At 40.9% G+C, this 23,265-nt stretch overlaps 1 protein-coding gene across 1 annotated transcript in view; it reads left to right on the top strand.

Moving 5' to 3' along the window:
• The window catches only part of PAK3 (p21 (RAC1) activated kinase 3), a 107,688-nt gene that overhangs the window by 77,591 nt on the left and 6,832 nt on the right, over positions 1 to 23,265 (top strand). Inside the window, exons 8-13 of the mRNA XM_019540404.1 lie at positions 6,506 to 6,569; positions 11,727 to 11,775; positions 14,681 to 14,793; positions 16,054 to 16,171; positions 16,972 to 17,071; positions 17,546 to 17,742. Coding sequence (XP_019395949.1) covers positions 6,506 to 6,569; positions 11,727 to 11,775; positions 14,681 to 14,793; positions 16,054 to 16,171; positions 16,972 to 17,071; positions 17,546 to 17,742 — 641 coding nt within the window. The remainder of the gene's footprint in view (positions 1 to 6,505; positions 6,570 to 11,726; positions 11,776 to 14,680; positions 14,794 to 16,053; positions 16,172 to 16,971; positions 17,072 to 17,545; positions 17,743 to 23,265) is intronic.

The raw sequence follows: 23,265 nt of genomic DNA, 5'->3' as shown, positions 1-23,265 counted from the left end.
GCAGAGCAATTACTTGAGTTTAGACCTTTGTTTGATGTCTTCTTTGAAAGATGGAGCCCTCTGGTAGTAGAGTGGTCTTTACCAATACCTTTGTTTCATTAATGCTGTGAAATGAGAACAAAGCTTCAGAGAACCACTATCACTCCCTGTGGTACCTAGGGGCATTTTGACACATGCAAGTGCTGCATCTCTTGCAGTTGTATAAGTGACGAAATGCACGTCCGTGCTGAGAAAATGGCAGCAGCGTGCTTTGGTACTAAAACGCATAGCGGATGCTTTAGTTCAAAAGTGCACCGCCGCCATTTTCTGTGCTCTGGCATGCATTTTGCTGCTTGTACAACTGCATGTGGCAGAGCACAGTGTGTGTCAGTTAGTGTGCAGAGCAGACACAATTAATCAAGTCTGCTCCAAAGTGGCAGATCTGCGGTGTGTCACAGAATGAAAAGGTATGTGTATAAATGCTCTAGGTATCCCTTGGACCTCTTCCACTCAATCTGTTTCCACTCAGCTTGCAGATTCTGGTGGAATCTCTACAAAATAGTGTGCTATAGTTACCGTTTAATTTCCAGTTCTAAAGAGTTTTAACCATTTTGATTTCCTCCAGCCTTCAGGAGGTCTTGTCTTGAATATGCTGGGAGTTTTTGTCACTGTTGTTTTTTAAATACTGAGTAGTTGTTGGGGTTTTTTCAAAATGCTCCATTCTTGAAGGACAAGAGAAGTGTTCAAGGGTGCATGGGTTGGATTTGGAGCCCAGATATTATGGATGGAGACCTGTTATTAAATCAAGATAGATAAAAGTGGAAGGATCTTACAAAATAATAACAAATGTGCCCTTCATAGGAATCTTCTGGAGCTTAGTTTACTTTTGAGCTCTACTGATGGTAAAAGTGTCCAAAAAAAAAGAATAGAGAGAGAGTGAGCAGGTCTCAACGATCTGGATAATTAGATGCTGATTAAAATGGCGCCTCTGCAAACCTCTCACTGAAGCTGACTATCAGTATGTACAATGTGCACTGTGCATACCCCATATAAGACTTTGTCATGGTTAATTCCCAACTAGATAAGCTGATAATGATTCTAACTGTGAGCTGCCCAAAAACCGTGAATTGGTTGTGGTCCAGCTATTTCAAACCCTGATGAGCCTAGAGTGAAATAAGTTTAATCAGGCTCCAAAGCAAAATGTCTGTCACTGCTGTTTTTGTAACAGATGAATTTTCAGGTTCCTAGAATACGCCAATTCAGCCTGTCTTCGTCTCTGACTAGTTGTCAGACACTTGCATGAGACAGAGAATGGAGAGGTTTAGGTCTCTCTTAACATTTTATACTTTGCATGTAACATTTTGACATATAATGAACAGATGTTTGAGGTAATCTATAATGCAACACCTTATAATTGGTGCTGCATGAATGCATCATCTTTACAGCAGACAGCATGGTTCTTCACTAACCAAGCAAATATATCCCTCACTCTACTGCGCAAACTTGTACTAACATCTCTCCTCTTCTTCACTGCCGAGCAGTGGGAAAGCGATGCGACTCCTAAAGCTAAAGTCTTAAAAGTGGGATTTCAAGCCCTGCTGTAGATTTTTCCTGCAGCAATTACATGCCTTTTACAGGTTGATAGGACTGTTAAGCCTTGCATCTCAAAGAAGTGATGGGATAACCAGATGACCAGTTCATTGGCCTTAGCTTCAGACACAATGAAAATAATGACTGATTTGTGACAAGCTGTATTATCATCTCTGAGTTTCAACTTATTATAAGAGGCAGGATGGCCTCCTTAGCTGAGACTAAATAGATGAGGCATGCTTTTTGTATGAGATCTGCTGGCACACTGCAGGCATCACGTAGCCATTCCTGCAGCCATGGATTATTCAAGACGTATAGCTGTAATTGCTCATGTAACTCAGATTAACGTGGTGTCCTTGGTTTGCTTCCATTTATTTCTTTGAAGTATTACCACTGGTTCTCCTTTCACTTTCTTAAGAATGTGGTATTCATTTGAGCAAGGCCTCTGCAGGTCTCCCACCAGCAAGTGTCTGAGGTAGAGATTGAAAATCCTGTTACGCTTTGAATAAGTTGTCTGAAAACTGGAGCACTGTACTCTTTTCTGTAACTATAGGCAAAGTATTCATAAGCGTATATACTTTTAGTTTTTGACCCCCATGACATCTCTTCTTTAATCAGTCTCCTTGTCTCGTCACCCAGAATTGATTTTAACATTGTTTCTACAGGGGAGTTCTCTAGTCTCTTTTATCTTAAAATTAGTTTCTTAATTCTCTTTTGTTTGAAATAACTTAGTGCCACTGTCATTACATGGGGAATAAATGCTGTAGTATTGAGCTTACATAAACTGCAATTTTCTATAATGAGATCTGCAAATGCACCAGTATAAAATGTAAATGGCCTGGTTCTGTGTTCATGTATATTGGGCTTAGGACCTGGTAACAGAAAGTACAGAAGAATGTATTTAAGTCTGACACTATTCAGGACACTGAGTAAGCATGCTTACATACTGCTTTCCTGAATCAGAGCCTTGCATTTGTATTACTGGTTGACTTCAGTGTAGTTCTCTTGATTTGCATTATGTAAAGAGAAAGGGAATCAAAGCTGAAGTAACCAGTTTTCAAAATGGGTGGTCAAGCTGGACACTTGAAGATTGAGATACCCAAATCAGTAGCCACTTCTATAGAATTTGACCAAAATCTGTTCATTCATCTCATTCCTTTCTGGTTTTTTATATCAGAAAATAGGCAGCTTGTTATGCCTCTTTGTGACCTGAGGGTCATCTTAATGGTACATTGTTATCATTAAATGGGTTTTGAAAAATGCAAGAGGGAGGCACAACTTTAACAGGAGTTTTTCCTCTTACAATGATTATAATAATTCTGGGTGCAGCACTGTAGAGAGTCAGTGATTCCTAGGTCCAGTTACCAGTCATGTACCCAGTGCTGCATGACTACTCTTTCAGGACAAAGTACTCCTCTATTCCCGCCTCCGGCTGCTTGGCAAGTAACTTGACTATGCACGTCCAGTAGAAATGGAGTCCAAGATTTGCTGCTTCTTCATACTGGTCAAAATCCTTTAGGCTGCAGAATCAGTTTATAGCGAAGATCTGTTATAGCGAAGTAGAATACAAGTCCTGTCTTGCATTATACAATTCAGTGCATTCCCTCTTGTATCCTGAAACTCGCTTCTTTTGTAGGGAAACATCACTCTCCTCTAATAGGATTCCACCAAGTGAAACCCTTTGGACTATATAGGCAGCAGGTTTTAACTAGTTTTTAAAATAGTGCAGCACACAGCCGGTGCTTGGAGATAAACAGCATTCAGCATTGGTTCAGCTGCACCTGTTGTCTGCTATCAGCACCTTTCAGTGCAAGCTCAAGCTGAAAAGCAATTGCCACTACTGCGCTGGGGAGAAGCCAGTCTTGGTTTATTTGTCCCTGCTGTGGAGTGAAAAGGAATCTGACTGGTCTTGAAGTACCAGCTACTAGATGGGGAGCAAAAGTGTATTTTGCCCAGCAGCTAGTGCTCCTTGCTTTTGTAGGGGATTGATAGAGGAGGTTGCTGCAGCCAAAGTGAAGAGAGGAAGCTCTTGGCCTAGATGGACCATCCCTGTTAGAGTGACACCCAATTGAGAATAAATTGTCTGGTACTGAAGAGAGTCCTCTGTCCCACAACTGATTAAAGTGTAGCAAAATGTCTTTCGTATTACAAGTGACATTTCAGAAGCCACCATCATGGGTTGCTTTTTTTAAAACAACCAACATTAGTCATAATTTTGTTGTTCAATTATCTTATAACAGAGGTGCCATCGCACTGTGATTCTGTATGCATAGGCGACTAGTAGGGTGGACACAGGTGAGGTATGTGCCCCCCCTGACAGGACCATGCCTGCCGCCGCCAGTGGCATCTGCAGGTGCTCAGTGTGCCCCCCCAGCAGGTTATCCCTGCTGCCAACACCAGCAGTGGCATCTGCGGATGCTCGCCAGCTCCACCCCTGCCACTGATGCTGCCGGCGGTGTCAGACTCAGGAGGCACCAGTCGCCTATGTCTGTATGTCCAGTGATTGAAATGACACAGAGGATTTTGTTCTACAGTCTTCAGAATGAAACCCTGGGATGTATTGTTTAATTTCATTAAAAACAATATCCTTGCTTGAGTGCCATTTTTATTGTAAATACATTTTACATTGCTGCTCTGCATCTAAAGGAAGGCCTTGTTCCAGTGCAAGGCACAAGCTTGCAGGATGCAGTGGGCAGCAGCCCCTGCAGCAAGTGCGAGGGGATCAGACTTGATGGCATTTTAGCTATCATGGTGGTTTTAAGTTTTGTTTTGAGAAGATTAGTGAGAGGCTTGAAGAGTGGCTGTTTCCCTTCAACTGATACCGTATTTATCAATGTGTGGCAATTACTACTTTTCTGCCTGACCGTCAGTTGGCTAGCTCCTCCCTCCCATCTAGCTCAGACTGTTAAGTTCTAATGAAGTCCCTGAAATAGTCATTTCAGGGAACACGTGACTTGCAATTCAGTGGTGCACTCAGAATAGCTGGTGCTGCACTCTTGTGGGATGAAGCTGCGGGGCGGATTGCTTTGGGCTACTTGAGAGAGCAGTGAGATATCCCCAGGTAGCAAACGTATCTGTTCTGGTCAGAAGTGAATCCTAGCTAGTGACTCAAAGGACACAGGTTATGTGGGTAGCATAGCATACCCCAAAGCCCTCCTTCCTAGCAGGTGTCCAGTAGAGATCTGGCCTTGGTCAGCAGGATTCCTTTAGCAGGGGGTATCCCAGGCGATACCTGTGCTGCTTCCCCTTGCAATGGCCAGGTGGACAGGCAGCACTCGGTCGGACATCCTTCAGCAATAGATACCAAAGGACTGGGCTCCAAAGCAATGCCATAGGCAGCAGTAGGAGAAAGACAGATGTATTTGTTTCTGTGTTACTAATTACAGCGACTGGCAATTTAACAAGTTTTCTACCATTTGGAAATGCAGTTAAACTGGTTGGTGCATGTGCACAGAAATGTATGTGTGATTATCTGTAGATTTTCAGACATGGACAAACAAGAAATATTTTCACTTGTTTTTTCCCCCCCCCCAGCAAAAACAAATAATCTCAAAATGTTCTAATTATGGACATGATAAATTAATTTTTAGCAGCCTTCTAAATCTACTGCCATTATAGCTCAAGTGCTTGTATTTTATTGAATCTTAAGTGATAAGATAAATTTTTTTAAAATCTCATTTTATTAAACCATTTTATTTTGACACTTTAGTGCTTGTATTTTATCTTGGAAACTGCTGGCCCAGGGAATAAAAGAAATATTATTATTTTTTTAAATATTTCTTTTGATTTGATTCTATCCTTACCAAATTTTGGCTCCCTTAGTTGACGCCGACACCCTTTTTCAGTTACCGCTCTACCTTGCAACCCATTAACACTTCTGAGCATGCGAAAAATTAGAACGTTATTAGCATTTTTTTTACTTTGAGTGGGACTTGTGTCCCCATTATTCTTAAAGCTTTAAAAAAATGTTGTTTCAATGTATTTATACCATTATGAATAGTGGATCTGAAGTCTCAAATCTGTTGTTGCAGTATTGTAGCAGCAGGTGGCAGCGCTTCATCTCCCACTGTAATTGAGAGAAACTTATAACATTATTGCCATAAAAAAATGTAAATAAGTTTTAAAGGAAAGTTGCAAGCATCTGTCTGAAGAATGTCGCCGTTCTCAGAATCCATTTGAATTTCCTTTTCATTTATTAAGATTAGCATGTGTGCACTGTAGAGTACCTAAGTAACATGTTTGTTATAGATCAAAGCCAGCGGGGAGACAAGCAGCGTTACTCTCATATAAATTAGACAAGTTAGATCTTTTGACAGCTAAGCCTAGAGAATAAATAATAAACTGCATAATTCTCAAAGACCCACTAATAATTAGTTTGATATTACTCCTTAAGCAGGAGAAATCATTTGCTCAGTAAACCATGGAGAGGCAGATGGAGAGCTACTCCTGAAAATGTTTTTATCGTTTGCTTTCCATTCTCTAAATGGCAACTATTTTCAAAAGTAGAAGCCAAAACAAAGCTGGATTTAATCTATGAAAGTATTAAACCCTCTTTGGAGCCATACCAAGACTAGCTAGCTCTTAGAAAATATTAGTATTGTTATTCTATGTCTCATTAACATTTAAACAACAGACAGATATTCATTTGCATGTTTATTCATTCTTTAATTCATATTAGTGTCTTGTATATGTTCTTCCACATACCACATGTTTTTAGTTTCCTGTTTTCCTGCAGAGGAAAATATATTCCTCAGTGGTTCAAAGAACAGCAGATGCCACCTGAACGATTGAACTGTTGCACTTATTTTTAACCAGAGTCCTAACATATAAACTGAATATGAACTGCACATACTGCAAGCAATACTTGTTTATTTTTCCCAATAAAAATATAGCATGTTCTTTCTCAAGTGAGCTTTCTTGTTCTCATTTCCTACAGGAAGTATTGTCAGTGTTGGAGACCCTAAGAAGAAATATACACGATTTGAAAAAATTGGTCAGGGGTAAGTACAGTTACCTTTTTAGATAGATGAAATACTTTGCTAATATGTATCTAGAAAGTATGTCAGTTCATACTCACAGAATCCTCAACAGTTGACAGGATTTGTGGTTTCCCTTAAGTATTAGGATTGTAAGGAAGTATTAAGAGTTTACTGACTATTGTCTATTATTTATCTTCTCATACTAATATGAATGAAGGCATTTTGATATATTGGCCTGATTCTCTTCTTCAGCCACACTGTTTGCAAATCGGTAGAAACTGCATTTAAAACACCAATGTAACATTTGTGGGAGAGGAGAATATGCTGTATGCCTATTGTCATCTCTTCCATCCCTCCATGGGACTCACTACAACAGTATAGCTGGTTTAAAGCCTTCACAGATCTTGATGCAGGTTGTGTTAAAGTCTACCGGCTTCAGGAAAGCAGGTGGTGATTTAATTACTGAGAGAAAAATCTTTTTCTGAGGAACCGTGAAGGTTAAATAAGTCAAAGCAACTTTATGTGTAAGCAGGTAAATGGTAGAATGGTACTGAGATTTCCTGGACAACTGCCATTTGAAATAAGTGTATTAGATATAAACCTCAGTATGATATTGGCTTTTTTAGAAATTCCCTCTGACTGGCTGCATCACAGGAATTGAGTCCCAGGGAGATTAAGCATGAGAGATACTCTCACTGGAGCTGTCCAAGACAAGGAAGAGTTAATTGCAATCCTTTGATGAAGTAAATGAATGCTAATACCACCTTTCTCACCACAGCCAGAAATCCTTATTTTTAGAACAAGTAATATCTTTGCTTGACTGATAGCCCTCATGAAATCTTATGGAAAACTTTGCTCAAAATCCTTTAAGCTGGGATTATAAACAGTGGGCATGTCTACACATCTGTTTTAATGTACTGTAGCCTATTTTAATACTCATTAAAGCATTACTAAAAACCGTACTATTTAGTTAATGTGCATCAAAATAGGCTAATACTCATTAAGTGTCACTTAAACACCCTGGGCGCCTATATACATGCACTGAAGCTGCTCTGACATGCTGTAATTACAGCACAACTGAGCAGACATGATAAAGTGAGTCATCTGGAGCGTGGTAATTACTGCCCTCCAGCAGCCTCCAGGATCTCGTGTATCAGCATCCCTGTGCTGAAAAGTGGCAGCATCAAATCAGCTTTAATTGAAGTGCCTCTGCCACCATTTTCAGTTTGGGGATGCTGATACATGAGACGCTTCCCCACACACAGTCTCAGAGGACGTGTATAAATGCCCTGTGCTCTTTAATTAATGGGCATTAAGACAGGCTAATGCACATTTTCTTAGTACCTCACAATGGGAGGTACTAGATTTAACGCACGTTAACTAAAGCACATTAATGCACGTGTAGACATGCCCAGTGTCTTGTTATTCATAGAAACAAATCTTTTCTGGGGTTAGAAATGGGAGAAGCTTTTGTAACCATTCTATTGGTAGTATAAGAAATGTTAAAGTTACTTTGGGCTTATAGCATCAGCAGTGATGGGCTTCTAGAATCAGCACTTATATTCTAAACTTCATTGAGAATCTTAATTAATATCTGCTGTACTTTGGTATATTAGACAACAACCAGGTCAATATAATGAAGATGCTGTTTCTTTATGCTCAGGATTAGGCAGAGAGAGTGAAACAGAAGCATCAGTTTTGCTGATGGCCCTAGTCTGTGGGTACATGGGAAAGCTGTGTAGCCACAGAAACCAACTCTGGTAATTTCTTGCCTGTTCAAAAAATAAAGGAGAAGAATGTTAAGTCACAGTGAACAAGTCTTTCTTTAGCAGGGCACCTTACCCAAGAAACAAAGTTAATACCAATGGGCTGCATTTGTCAGGGACCTACACATTTAGATCATACTATTAACAAAATCATTTATTTTGATGCTAAGCCATTGATTTTGAAAGATGGATGAGCAGAAAAGTTCAGATAAAGTAAATGTTATTTGTATCTTTACCCTGAATTCAGCTTGAAATACCCCATGGCTACTATTGAGCTCTGCTTAAACTATATATGAACATCCAGAAGTCTGTGTTAACAGCAGGCTGAGGGCTGACAGTCCAGTGTTTCAGAAGTTGTGAAATGTCAGATTTAAAGTTGCCTATGCATTCTTGATTCCTCTTCTCTGTATGTGTGCGTTATGACACAGTCTGTACCTGCTTTTACTTATCTGGTGTCATGAAGGTGGCACAGGGCACATCCCTGACACTGATGCAATCCATCCTCCCCTATCAGATTCCAGGGCCTAGTCTGAAGCATGGTTTTTCCCACAGAAGCCAAAATAGTCATACATTTGAAGAAATAGCCAAACAATTTTAATTGAACCCTTAAAAATGCAGCTTCAGGGTTGTACAGTAGAAAGTGCTGGAGAGCCTTAAGCACTGAGATTTTTGTTGGCTTTACCTCTTATATATTAGAATGATTTTAAAACATTATGGCTTCACTCAGACCTGCAAATAAGAAAATAATGAGAGAAGTTACTTTACCTGGATTTAAAAAATCATGCAAAAACCCTTAGACAGAAAACTTGTTCTCCTGAGAATTCTGATTTTGCACCTACAGCATTTTCGATTAGCGACTGAATCATTAAATGCTTCCTTCAATGCAATATTTTTGCATTCACCCATTGTTTTTAAAAAGATGGAAAAATATACAATGACTTTATATAATACCTCAACATACAGTGCAACCCTGGTAGAAAAAACACCCCTTTTTCAGTGTATAAGTTGGACAACAGGTTAACCTGACAGCCAAGCTGGAAATATACTTTGACTGCCATGCTATTAGAGCTTTGCTTCATGTATTTTACAAGTGCGAAAAAAGGGAATAGTTTACTGTGCACTGCATACGGATACCAAAACAGAATCAAAGCACGTAGGAAGCAAGGGATGTCATCGATTTAGGCTTTATTTTGTAATGCGGCCATGAATTAATGTGCATATTTAAAGAAATGAGACCTAGCAAATGAGATGGTGTGGACACCCGTCTGCATATGTATTTACTTAATGTTAACGAAGATGACATAGCTATTGAGCTGGTTTCCTGTGTTCCACTGTTAGTAATCAGATACGCTTATATTAAACATAATAATAGACCAGGAAATGAGTGGCTAGCTCTTTCAGTAGCTTCTAATAAAGGGGACTATCGATTTAGAGTGCAAGACTTGATTACCCAGCAGACTAGTGCAAAGAAACGTTTGATTTTAGAGAAAAATGAATCGTGTGGGCAGTCACCCATCAGTGCTCCATCTGGTTAGTAAACAGAGCAGACTAGTCAGCAGAGTTGTATTTGGGGATAGGTAAGCTTTGGTGCTCAGTCCTAATATACTCCTTTCATATTAGGATCAAGGATATGACACAATACCTGTGAAATTTGGGTTGCTGGTGGTAGAGAAGGGAACATTGGCACAACTAATTTTTAGCTTTTCTAACATAAAAGAGTTTTCAGTATGTAGACGTGAGCAGGTGAGATCTTGGTTCATCTTTGCTACTTGCATTATACCCAGGACCTGCCACTTCCTAGCTTAAACCTACAATTTTGCAAAACATTTTAAAAGTCGAGTACTGATCAGAAATGTTAGCCATGTAGACTTCAGAGTCCCTAATGAAAATTACAGACTGTTTGCAATCAATATACAGCTTTACTTAAAATACCCATCCATCCAAACTCTTTGCAGATGGCCTCGAGCATACAGAAAGCATCCTCATTTAAATAGCTGTTTTTAAATAAACCCTGACAGCCCTGAACTCAGGAGGTATTGCTCAGTATTAGCCACTCTGAGGAAATGTTGGATTTTTTTTTCTGAAACCAAATTAGATTAATCTCCACAATTAGTAATAGAAAGACGCATTTGCATTTATATTAAAAGAATCTGTAGCATGTGCAGCGATAACAGGGTTTCAAACACGAACATGCTGGCTGTGGTGCCGCCTGCACAAAACAAGGAAGCCTGTCAAGTTTAAAATGCAGTGGAAGGAGTTCAGCTTCCAGGTGATCAGCACTAACACGACAGTCATGTAAAGCTGAGCAGCACTACCTGGCTTCAGTTCTAATTAGCTTGTTGTCCGGTGTTCTTGATCAGTGAGCCGCTTCCTAAGTAAAGCCTCCCACCTCCCTCCTCCTATTCCCCTGCTGGCTTTTGCACTTATTTAAATGTTTAATTACTCAGCTGAGCAGGAAGCGCTCTCTAGATGATCGCAGTATGAGGGCTAGCCCTGTGATTCAGGTGTTAGCCTTCAGTGGGCTTTGCAAATGTTCTCACAGCCCGCCCCGCATTTCAGTCCAATGGGTGGTTTGCCTTCTTTCCAATTCTAATCCGTAGAAGCAGTGCAGAGAAAGAATCGTTGCTCACTGGGGACAGATGGTAAAAAAACCACAGTCTAGCCTGCATATGCTGATCAGTGTGTCGCTCTGATTTCTGGTGGCTCCCAGGCAGATTCCGGACCTGCTTCAGAAATGAAGTGGGGGTGCAAGGACTGTGAAGAGTGTTTCATATGTCTCACACCTTGAAACAAAAAGCTGCCATGTGGTTGTTGAGGCATAGGGGGATTTGAGGGCTCTCGCTTGTTTATATGTATGCGTTCTTGGAGTCTAGGACTTTGCAGGTATTATTACACTTGTGAGATTCAGTTAACCTAGTCACTAGGTTAATGTACACAATTAAACAGCCTATGAAGTAATACTGCAAGTTGACTTGGGGTCAGCCAAGGACTCGGCCAACTCTCCCTGAAGGAAAACCTCAGGTTTCCTTAACTATCCACAAGGTGAGATCCACTTCATTGTCCTAAATATTAGTGACTTGAATTGATATCGGTGACAGCAAGGAAAGTTTAGGTTTTTAGGGAAAACTTCCTCACTCGGAGGGTAGTAAAGCACTGGAACACGTTACCCAGAGAGGTGGTGAAGGGTCCATCCTGGGAGGTTTTTAAGACCTGGGTAGACAAAGCTTTGGTTGGGATGATCTAGTTGGGGAGGGTCCTACTTTGAGCAGGGGTTGGACTAAATCTCCTGAGGTCCCTTCTGACCCTTATTTTCTATGCCTTATAAATATTTTAAGCAGTGATGCTGTGCATGCATATAACTGTGATCGAACTATGTGAGTCTTTATTTCCTGGTTTCTGCTGTTCTTTCTAGGGCATCGGGTACAGTTTATACAGCAATAGACATTGCTACAGGGCAGGAGGTGAGTTCTAACATTCACCCCAAATTTTTATGGTATTTTTCAGTATCTTCTTCTTCATCAATAATAATATGCCTTGTTGATTATTCACTTATTTTACATTAATGTAAATGAGGCTTCTTTGACCACCTGAGAAGAAACCCTGGCTCTTGTGAAAAATCAATGAGTTTTGCCTGTAACTTGAACAGGCCTGAAATGTCACCATTTGTATTAAGTGCCCACTTGTTACTCATTCCTCAAATAAGTTCTTGTGTTCTGATGAATGTTGTCTGATGAACTTGTAGCCTAGCATCTTACACTGTTGTGTCATTCTTGGATGGAGTATTGCATAGAAAGAAATATGTAAATACCTGTCAGATATTTTACACCATGCAACTGTCCTGGGTTAGAAAATAATGTAGGTAAATCTCTGAAATGCCTCAAGTTTGATGCAGTTAGATTGGTACTGAGGTACTTATATCAATTTAATTTATATCTGTAAACACATAACTACCAAACCGTGTGCAGCCCAGCCCACAGATTGCATAGAAATGTAAGCTATCCAGTCTAAATATGCAGGACAACCACAAGACTCTGGATAACCCCATGATGGAAGATGCCCACCATTTGTCAAACAGCTTGGGCCATCTCTAGTTCAGAAAAAGTTTTCCCATACTGACTTTAGGAATAAGTATGTTTCAATATAGTGACTGAAAAGATTTGTCGAGTAACATGGTGAAGAATAACAAAAAAAGTGTAAGAAGAGACGTTATGTCTTTCATAGAAGGACAAACTAGCTCTGTTTTAATTATTGAATATATTAATGCAACAACCTGCTGTCTGATTATCTGATGGATATTCCCATCATTTCATTTCAATTTATCTTGATCACTGATGCAAAGATAGTCCATAGCCTTTTCTATACCACTTTTCATCTTCAAAGTACATTGAAAGTATTAATTTAAAAGACAAAGTACTGTTAAAACACAATTTTATACTTTAGTGATAGTGAAGTTGGTTAACCCTGCCCATTTAAAAACAAGAGACGCTCAAAATTAAGGGCAAAAGTCTGACCGTAAAAGATGCAGCTATGCTGAGGTCATTAATCATAGACAGGAGATGACACTCCAGCTTGATATATGTGTGACCCTTTCAATAGCTGGTCACAGATTCTACTGTGGAAAAATGATCAAGGTCTTGAATGAAGGATGTCTTGACTTACTTTTCAGGTTTGTTATTTTGAGGTGTCACCTCAAAGTAGTTTCATCTTTTCAAACCAAAGCTTTTTAAATTATGCAAAAACCTGTATAAATGTCAACATTTATAAGCTGGAGTGACTCAGGAAAGGCACCTAAAGCCATAACAAAATAAAAATGCTCTTGCTTTCAGAGGTGTTGAGCCCCTCAATTTTCAAAGTCTTCAGTAAAAGCCACCGGTTGTTACATAGGCAGACAAGGTTTTCTTAACCTTTCACAGACCTGCATTTTGCATATTGGCTTCTGTTCTACCAAGGAGAGCGCACACAACACCAACAGACTCGCCCTATGCCTGAAGAAGGGTGCTTATGCCTGAAAGGTTGCAAAGAACAATTTTCCCAACTGTTTAGTTGGTCTAATAAAAGACTTCACATCTACCTGAAGAACCTTGTCTGCCTCTGTCCTTAGACCAACATGGCTACAACCAGCAACCCTAAAGCTGGTAATTACAGTCTTTCAGGGTCAGCTCTAAACTCATTACATTTGTTATACTACTAATATATATTAACAGGATTTTCATAAAGGATGTGATGGCTCAGAAGGAGCTATTAACTTCTCTCAGGATGCCTTAAGTTTAGGTCCTAATACTGCAAGCAATACACATTAAGTGGTTGCTGGATTGGGCCCAGCAGAAACTTGGTTTTGTGGAGGCCCTGCAGTGCATGCTCCTGTGCATTCCAGGAGCCTGAAGTGTGGAGGCCTGGGCTGACTAGGCAAGGAGCATGGCTAGGCGAGGAGCGTAGGGTTGGTATCCTCATGGTGCAGATGTAGGACAAGACTGGGATGGGGGCAGGAGAGAAAGGGTCACTCTTTAGGAGAAATGGTCAAAAGAGGCTGTGGTTTCCTTCCAGTGCTTGTAAATGCAACTCAAGATTCTTGATGCTCACCATTCTGTAGCTGTGAATCCTAGCGAATCTTACTGCTTAGCTCAGGTGGCAGAATGGGCATAACTGCAGATTACTGCAGATTGCAGTTTGACTGATGCCATGGGTATTGGTATGATGCCACATGACTGAATTTCTGGTTTTGCAGTTTGGGTTTCTAAAAACTTAGGAAATTACATGGACACAACTTTGATAAAAGATAAATTCACAAAGCCAAGCACTCAGAAGTTAGTGCAAACTAAAATTGCCTATGCAACCTTAATAATAATTTTTGTGTGCAATTGATATATACATTTTATATCATTTATGTAATAGGATCAATAATAATATTCTGGATAATAGTTATCAAGCGTGTATTATTGCTATAATATTGCCACCGTTATGCATTTCCAAAGCACCAGTCACTAATTGCACTGCAAAAATGAATTAATAATCTATGGAATATACTGAAATGATGTTAGAATAATCTAGAAACCCCAGAGTAGCAAGCTAAATTTGCAGTTGATATTTTTAAAATTATTTTGCATACTTCACAACACAAAGCATGTAAGGCAATGTGTCCTGTAATTGGCACCCAAGTACTGGTGGAAATAGGGTGCGTTTCACAACACGGAGCCTACCTTGGTGATGTCAGGTACCAAGCCCAGATGCCTAATAAAAAGGGAGCCTGGTGTAAGTGTTCAGATGTTCTGAAACATCTGTTTCCAACCACACTGATTTCTCTTTCATTCTGGTCTGCTGTAAATGCATGCTGTTATAATTAGTATTTTTAACATAATGTCATTTTAGGTGGCCATCAAACAGATGAATCTCCAACAGCAGCCCAAAAAGGAACTAATTATTAATGAAATCCTGGTCATGAGGGAAAATAAGAACCCCAACATTGTTAATTATTTAGACAGGTAAGCTGTGGCAGCTATTCTCCTTTTAGAGCTTGTTTATGTATTGTGGGTCAAAGATTAAACCCCCCCCCACAGAAACAGGTGGGCTAAATTTTGTGATCAGATGAGCTCATGTATACTTGCACATCTCAATGGAGTTATTCTTCACATAAGCTCTTTAATTTGTTTAAAAGATATGTTTCGAAAATTTGGCCCAGCATGTCCCTTTTTGAAAACAACTTGGCGATTTCAGAAACCTTTGTATTTTATTAATCAAGTCCATTTTCCTTATTTTATTAAGGGGACTGGTAAACAGAAATGATACCATTTAGTGCTTCCCAGTGGAATACCATTAAGGAAGTCTTTCAAGGAAGAAAAGAGGCATATTGGTAGTTTTACATTCATTTAACAAAAAAACCCAACATTATACAATTACGAATCTGATTTAAAGAGAAGTTCCTTTGTCAGGGCACTTCATAAGCGTATGCATTATTAGTTTCTAAACTGTTTTTTATATTGATGGAAAAGACAAAATCTTTGCTTTGGATAAGCTGAATGAAGAACACGCGTCTTCAGTTGAGTTGTATTTTGTAGGTGGCACACTAAGGCATTTCTTTCCTCATCTTTATATAATATAAAGATGTTTCAAATTGTTGACCCAGTTCTACTCTCATTTGCACACAGCTGCCATAGGCTGGTATAGAAATTATCTTACTGCTCTTGGAATATCTTATTGTGATATTGTTATACATACTATCATCTGAAATGGGGAATATCAGCATCCCAGTTTAACATCTACCTTTACCTTTTCTAAACTGCAGTTTTATTTTCTAAAGTCTAGGATATAACTCTACCGCATAATGTACTTGTGGTATTAAAGAATAATGCCTTTTTCATCTTGGGTAAGATCTTTCCACTACCTTCTTTGAGCCACTGAAAATTCATTAATGCATTTATTTCTGTAAGACACCATCACCTTAGCTTTAAAAGAAAGTCACAGTAAAGCATTGAGGAGGAGGAGGGCCCACCCATCTTTTATGTTAACAGTTTTTCAGGGACTCAAGTAGGGTCATACTCAAATAGGCTCCTCAGTCCAGTTAAACACCTAAGAGGTGGAGTAGGATCTGGTCCTGGGGCCTACAAATTCTTTTCCAACCAAAAGAGTGACCAAACCCAGTCTTCTATGAAAAATGACCAATCGATCAAATCAACTGTGATTGTCTGAAGACAGTTCTAAAACAAGTGTTCACATTTGCATCCGTCTTTGCCTTCTTGTTTCAGCTACCTAGTAGGTGATGAACTCTGGGTCGTTATGGAGTACTTGGCAGGAGGCTCTTTAACTGACGTTGTTACAGAGACCTGTATGGACGAAGGACAAATAGCAGCTGTCTGTAGGGAGGTAAGAGGTGCTGTGCATGGATATGCTGGCTGGCATAGTATCATGCTATGGTAAGGACATGAATGGGCTCATACTCCCACCTTCAGTTTAAGGTGCCTCTCTAATATCAGGGAAGAGCGTCAGAAAGGAGGTCAGAACTATGTTATATTAGTAGCCACCACCCTCGTAGCAAACCGCTGTTCTGATGCTGTTCTTTCTGATGTGCCTCTTTGCTTGGTGTTTCTGGGATGGGCTATCACTGAACTGTATTCCTTGCCTGTAAACAAAATAGTCTTGCCACAGAATTTTAAAAGCTGCAAGTAAAAATAAATGCTTACTTCACAAAGATGCAGCTAAAAATGAGGGACTTTCACCTAAAGCAGAGTTAATTTTTGAAAAATGACTAAAGAGATATTTTTAAACCTGCTATAGATTCTAACAATAAAGTCTTTGTCATGCAGCCTTCTGCCAAAAACTGGTCCGGTCCTTATTGAAAGAACTTTTTTTTTCTTTTTTGGCAAATAATACTTTGTCATATGGGCAGAGATGGCGAATTCACTGTAGCAGCAATCATTCCGTCTGTGCTTTCAGGGTATAGTCTGTAACAATAATTGACATTTCCAATTCAAAAGCTAATGTGCCTTCATTTAGAAAGTTATTATTCTAATAGTATTGAAGCAGCAAGCTATTTCACTTGACAGCACAATATTCTGCCATTACTCACAATTCATCTAGAAATTAAATCTTTCAGAGACTTTTTTCCCCCGTGTGATGAAGTCAGACCATTAATTTTTATGTTTATGTTCCTTTTTATATATCAGTGCCTGCAAGCGTTGGATTTCTTGCATTCAAACCAAGTGATCCATAGAGACATCAAGAGTGACAACATTCTTCTCGGGATGGACGGATCTGTCAAATTGAGTAGGTATTCTTGGTCAGGTGGCATTATTCCAGCAAAAGTTGAAGAACTGTTGCTAACTGACTGCCAGTTATCAGAAGGGCGTGATAGTGCATTAGCCAGTGTCTGGTAAGAAAGATTTGGTATGAGAACAATTTTAGGAGCACAGGGAAGTATAGTATCAAAGTATTATATTGAAATATAGATTGGCCGTTAATTTTACTTGATTGTATGTTTCTAGAGGCTAAGCTCCCATCTAAAGGCCTTAACAAAGTGTAGTTTCTTATGTGAACAAAAGCTACAAGCTCAGGCTTTGATTTCAGTGAGCTTAGATAGTTAAATTGAATATTTGCTTGGCCACTCCTTTTATGTGAACAAGAACATGGCTGTGTTTCCAGCTAGATACATCAGTGTACTTTTGCATGCCTAACTGAGAGTATATATTTGATTGCTTCATCGTCCAAGCCAGCTTTAACCACATTTCGTTTTCTCCACAGCTGATTTTGGGTTCTGTGCTCAGATCACGCCTGAGCAGAGTAAACGGAGCACAATGGTGGGGACCCCTTACTGGATGGCACCAGAAGTGGTGACGAGAAAAGCATACGGCCCCAAAGTGGACATCTGGTCATTAGGGATCATGGCAATAGAAATGGTGGAAGGAGAACCTCCGTACCTTAATGAAAATCCTCTCAGGGTAGGTTGCATGAAGAAACATGTGGGCACCGTTCTTTTCCAGCCTCTTAAGTTTCAGTATAAAATCCTGTCCAAGCCACACTAGCCTGAAATATTTTCACAAGAGGACCAGTTCTAACAATGTCCCTGCAGCATATTGCTGTATTCTGTCACCTCTGACACAAGGACGAGGCAGCCTCAGAAGAGTACTGACATGGAGTCAGTCTACAAATGTGTTGTTTTTGCCTGGAGGGCTGTTTGAAATGTCTCTCTCAGGATGTCTGCTTGTTTTCTGAAGCCTCCTTCGTCTGTATCTCTGATGACAAGGATCTCTCTATTCCAAGTATCTCTGTTGATGAAGTCTTTGTGAAAAGAATTTCAAACAGAAATGCAGGAAAAAGGGAGTTTTGAAACACAGATCAGCACATATTTGTCAACTGATCCTTTCATGAAATGCCTTCTGCTGTACTAAATTCTCTAATTATTTATCGAGGATATTTGCGACGGTGTATTTTAGTACAAACATTTTTTAGGACAAAACTGTGGCACTTATACTGTTTATATACAGTTTCTCAGAAAAAAATGAAAATAATTATATTTGTTTCCTAAGTTAATACATTTTCATATAACATGAATATTAAAGCAAAACTGAACATAATTACATGAGTGAATGAAACGCTTTTCCTCCCCTAAGGGTGAATTCCTTGTGGGATGCAGCAACCGAGCCTGACGCAAGCAAGGACAATATGTAACTCCCCTCCCATCAGGGGAATCAAGCCAAGGGCTTAATGCTTTATAAATAATTAGAGATTGAAGAGTAGAGACAACTAGACCACAGTATAGCCTGTAGATTTCATGAGTTCTGGGCTGGATTTCCTCTGGTCTGTGGTATCCAGACTGCACACATTAGCCCCTTGTAACTGCTGCCTCTGCAAGAACCTACTGGGTGTGTCCAGATGAGTGTGCACGTGCCTCTTGCAGCGTCTCAAAGTCCTTTGAGACGCTGCAAGAGGCATGTGCAGGAACAAAAAAATGTTCCCTGTGCTGCAGATTTGCGGTACGGGGGCAAAATTAGCCCTCTGGGTATCCAGGGGTCAAAAAATACCCTGGGCAAAAAAAGGGGGACAGGGTATGGTCTAGGACCATGCCTTGAGTCTACCAGAAGTTTGGGTCCTTCACAGAGACACTCTGATAGTCAGTCAGAGAGCATCTCTACGGCTGGCTCTTGCCCTGGTGCTGAAGCATACTGCCTGCCTGTGCAGGGCAGTCAGCGTACCAGCCAGTATGCTGGTGCCTGCCCCCCCCCCCAGTCACTGACTGGGGGGGGCATGTTGACTCCCCTTGACTCAAGAGGCACCAGTCATCCATGGTACCAGCCTCAGGGAGCTAGACCTGGGCTCTGTGCTGTTAGGCTGGTAGGAGGGGCTGTAGCCCCTGTGGGGGGGCATATGGCTCCTGTGGGGGAGCAGTATGTGAGCTGTGTGGGGAGGGGCTGCACTCCTGAGCAGCCCCCACGCAGTCCCCCCACAATCCATCCACACACCCCATGGCCCCCTACATCCCTCCACAGCCACCCACAAGTGCTGGCCCTAGGCTCTAGTTCCCTCTGACTGCAGATCTGCAATGAGCCAGGTAGGGTTATTTTGCCCCGAGTGGCACAATTTGCCCCACATCAAAGTTCATGTCCAGGCATGTGTGCTGAGGCAAAAAGCCCTGGCTCAAATTTGTGTTGCTTCAGTTTGAGCTGCTGCAAGTACATGTGCTTGCATATGTGGATGTGCCCAGAATTAATACTAAAGGAAAAAGGGGATTGGTCATTGCCACTAAAGAAGGAATGTCAGTGCAGAAGTGATCTGCATATTCCGTGTTTCACATGAATAAAAGCTACAGGGTTAGGCTTTCTTAGGTACATTTATATCAAACACTCCTGGTTTTCCTGGAAAACTAGGCTTTTTGGGAGTGGGCTTTAGACCTAGAAAAGTTGGGTCCTGAGGCTGGGAGGGGACATTCATCATGATACTGATCAAGCATACTATGGTAGGTATAAGAGAAGACACATGTTACTACATCTGTGGTACTACTGAGATGGCCTGTGAGTGGCACCAGTTTTGCTGTGCTCCCTTGTGAACAAAGCATTCAATACATTATCAGGCTTCTCACAGGAACCTGCTTGCCCTGTGTTTGGCCTCAAATCAAGCACGGTCCATTAATGACTCTAGTCACCAGCTTACCAGATGGCTCTCTGAAATGCTACAATCCTGCTACCTCTTTGATGCCAACAAGCTGACTGGAACTCCTTTTGGAGGTGCAAGACAGGTGTTGCAGAACTAGTTAGGGTTCTTACCTTGGCTGCATTCTCATTTGGTTGTACCATTTCCCACCCAGAGTAGACTGGTGGATTTTTTCACAGTAAGATGGGTGAAAAACTGGGTAATGGGATGCACCCAGAGAGTGGTGGTAGATGGGTCAGTTTCCTCCTGGAGAGATGTGGGCAGTGGTGTCCCCCAAGGCTCTTGTCCTTGGACCAGTACTGTTTAATATCTTCATCAGTGATTTAGATGAGGGGTTGAAAGCACTCTGTCAACTTCACAGACAACACCAAACTGTGGGGTATGATAAACACACTGGAAGGAATTCAGTCTGTTATGGATAGACTGGGGAAGTGGGTGGATCAATATAGAACGCAATTTAACAAGGATAAATGCAAAGTGCTGCACGTGGGGAGAGAGAATCTCCAATACACTTATAGACTAGAGGGTACCATTCTGAGCACCATGGCAGTGGAAAGGGAGTCATAGTTGACGCAAAAATGAACATGAGTCGCCAATGTGACCAGATAATAAAGTAAAGCTAACCGCACTCTTTCTCGCATTAGTAGGTGTATCACGAGCAGGTCTAGGGAGGTGATACTTCCCCTCTATGCGGCACTGGTGAGGCCAGAAATAGAGTATTGTGTCCAGTTTTGGACACTGCACTTCAAGAGGGATGTGGATAACCTTGAGAGGGTTCAGAGGAGGGCTACTCGTATGGTTGAGGGCCTGCAGGTAAAATCCCATGAAGACCATCTGAGGGACCTGAATCTCTTCAGCCTCTGGAAGAGAAGGCTGAGAGGTGATCTTGTGGTTTTCTACAAGCTCATCGGGGGCATCAGCAGGGCATAGGGGACACTCTGTTTACCAGGACACCCTTCGGGGTTACTAGAAATAACGACCACAAACTGAAGGAGAGTAGATTTAGGTTAGACATCAGGAAGAAATTCCAATGGGCTTCCAAGGGAGGTGGTGCTCTCCCCTACCTTGGAGATGTTCAACAAGAGATTGGACAAGCACCTGGCTGGGGTTACATAACCCCAGTGCTCTTTTCTGTTGGGGGCAGGGGGTTGGACTCAATGACCTTTCTGACCCTATAAATGTATGAAATCTGTCCTTACTCTCTGTTCCAAGGGGTAAACTCTTTAGGGCATCCTCAGTGAAGGGTCCGTGCATCCAAAAACACTATTCCTGGATGGTCAGGGCAGTTTCTAGGAATCTGCTTGTTTGGCCAGGTTTTCAGCTGACTTGCATGTCACTGTGATTGTTGCATTTTGTCTGCATACAGGGAGTGCTGCAAGGCTTGAAGCTGAAAGGGGTTTTATTTTATGAATGATTGCTTTAATAATGTAAGGCACCTAGGTGCTATTGGTGCTGGCACCAATATAAATGTATAAATAAATAATGAAGGCATTTAAAAGTCATTAATCAAAAACTGAGTTAATAGCTGTCCTGATGCAGATGCATGTGTCATTTCCCAGACCTAGAATAAACATGTGCCATCCTGGTCAGATTTTTTATAGCCTTTTCACTAGTTACAGAGAGTCCAGGATACATATGCCTTTCTCTGCCCTCTGGAGAATTAGCTTCTAGTTCCTGAATATACCCTGCAAGTGTTAGGTTCATTTCACAGTGATTATAAGCGTACCAGAGATGTGCCCAAGCCTTAATACAAAAACTATGCTTTGAAATCCATGCTGGCTCACCCTGACTTCAAGTAAAAAACAAACATATTTTGACTGTTTCATCTCTAAACTTCAGCGCATCAATTTTTGCAAAATATTCCCGGAGTACCTGACATCCTACAATATCAAACTTCAGAGTCCTCTGTAAATCAATCAATGTATCTGAGTGACCCATAAAAGTACTGCATATTGCTTTCAAATTGCAACTGTAAAATTATCAGCTGAATCCTTTCTGATTTCTTGCTATGCCAAATACATTCATGAACTTACCCACCCTTTGTAGAAATCCATTTACTACATATATAAAATTTTCTTATGTTTTTGGTATAGGATAGTTTTTTCTCCTGATGTCATTGGGGATAGTTACGAGACATAAATGTACCCCCCTCCCTTTCTGCTTCCCTTTGCCATAGCAATATTCAAAGGCTGCAGTGTCTGGCCAAAGCTGACTGTTCTTTGTGACTCATGTATTATGAAGAAAATAGCACAGTGAATCAACAAATAAAAGAGCTGCTGTATTTAACTTGCTGCTCATGTTTAATTTTGAATTCAGAACAAGGCAGATATAACTGGTACATCGCTCCACTACTAAAAAACTTCTGGGTTTTTGTTCACCTCGGAGTAATTCATCTAAGTGATCCTGAAGTAAAAACCTAGAGAAAACAAAGTTGCATAATTTTTACCAGGATGTAAACTTACTAAAGTCACCTGTAAGGGTGACCTCATGAGTGTGTCATGGTAATACTGGAGCCCTTCGTCTTCAACTACATTGTTCAGCTGGATTCCTTGGTTTTCAACTCATACATATGAGTTACCATCCCCAAATGCCGCTTTTTGAAGCAGTGGTCAGTAGGGGTCAGTAATTTTTGGCATCTGTTGGGAACCAAAATTCAGCTTGATGTTATGAATGTCTTCGGTACACATGGAGTCCCGCAGGTGGGACAACTGAGAAATCAATTCAGCTATGAATTCTGCAGCTCTGAGAGATGTTGCCACAAATTAAGTTACCGTGGATGTATCTTGGTGTGAGTAAGATCAGAATCTGTCCTAAGAATGTGGGAACCCTCTGATAACACACTGAACTATCAGTTTGCTTGTGAGAAGCAGTTGCTGTGAATGCCAGGCCCTATATTTTAAGATAGTAACAAAGTCATGTGTACTGAAATGCTGGAGACAGAGCTGGCGGTGTTTTAGCAGGGACAGTATGGACTGGGGATTTCCAGGCCTATGATTACCATTCTGAAAGTCCAGGCTCAGAGATTCGATGGGGGTCCCACAGTTCCTTTTTGCAAGCTATGCAAATTCTGTCCTGGTAACGATTCAAAACGTTATGTTGCAGCAACATCCTGTGGAGGCATAGACAATCAAGTCGGTTGCCTTTCTATGCTCAGGTCACAAGTGAAGCATGTCTGTTGATCTTCACAGTCCTTGTCTGTGCCCTTTCCTCAGAACTGTGTCGTGATTTCATAGATTTCATAGACATCAGGGCTGGAAGGGACCTCGGGAGATCATCGAGTCCAGCCCCCTGCCCAAGGGGCAGGAAGTCAGCTG

This window comes from Crocodylus porosus, unplaced genomic scaffold, assembly GCF_001723895.1.
Source record: "Crocodylus porosus isolate Cpor-Errol unplaced genomic scaffold, CroPor_comp1, whole genome shotgun sequence".
Classification (NCBI taxonomy): domain Eukaryota; kingdom Metazoa; phylum Chordata; order Crocodylia; family Crocodylidae; genus Crocodylus; species Crocodylus porosus.
Note: the sequence above shows the minus strand (reverse complement) of the source record. Positions and strands in the feature narration are given on the sequence as shown.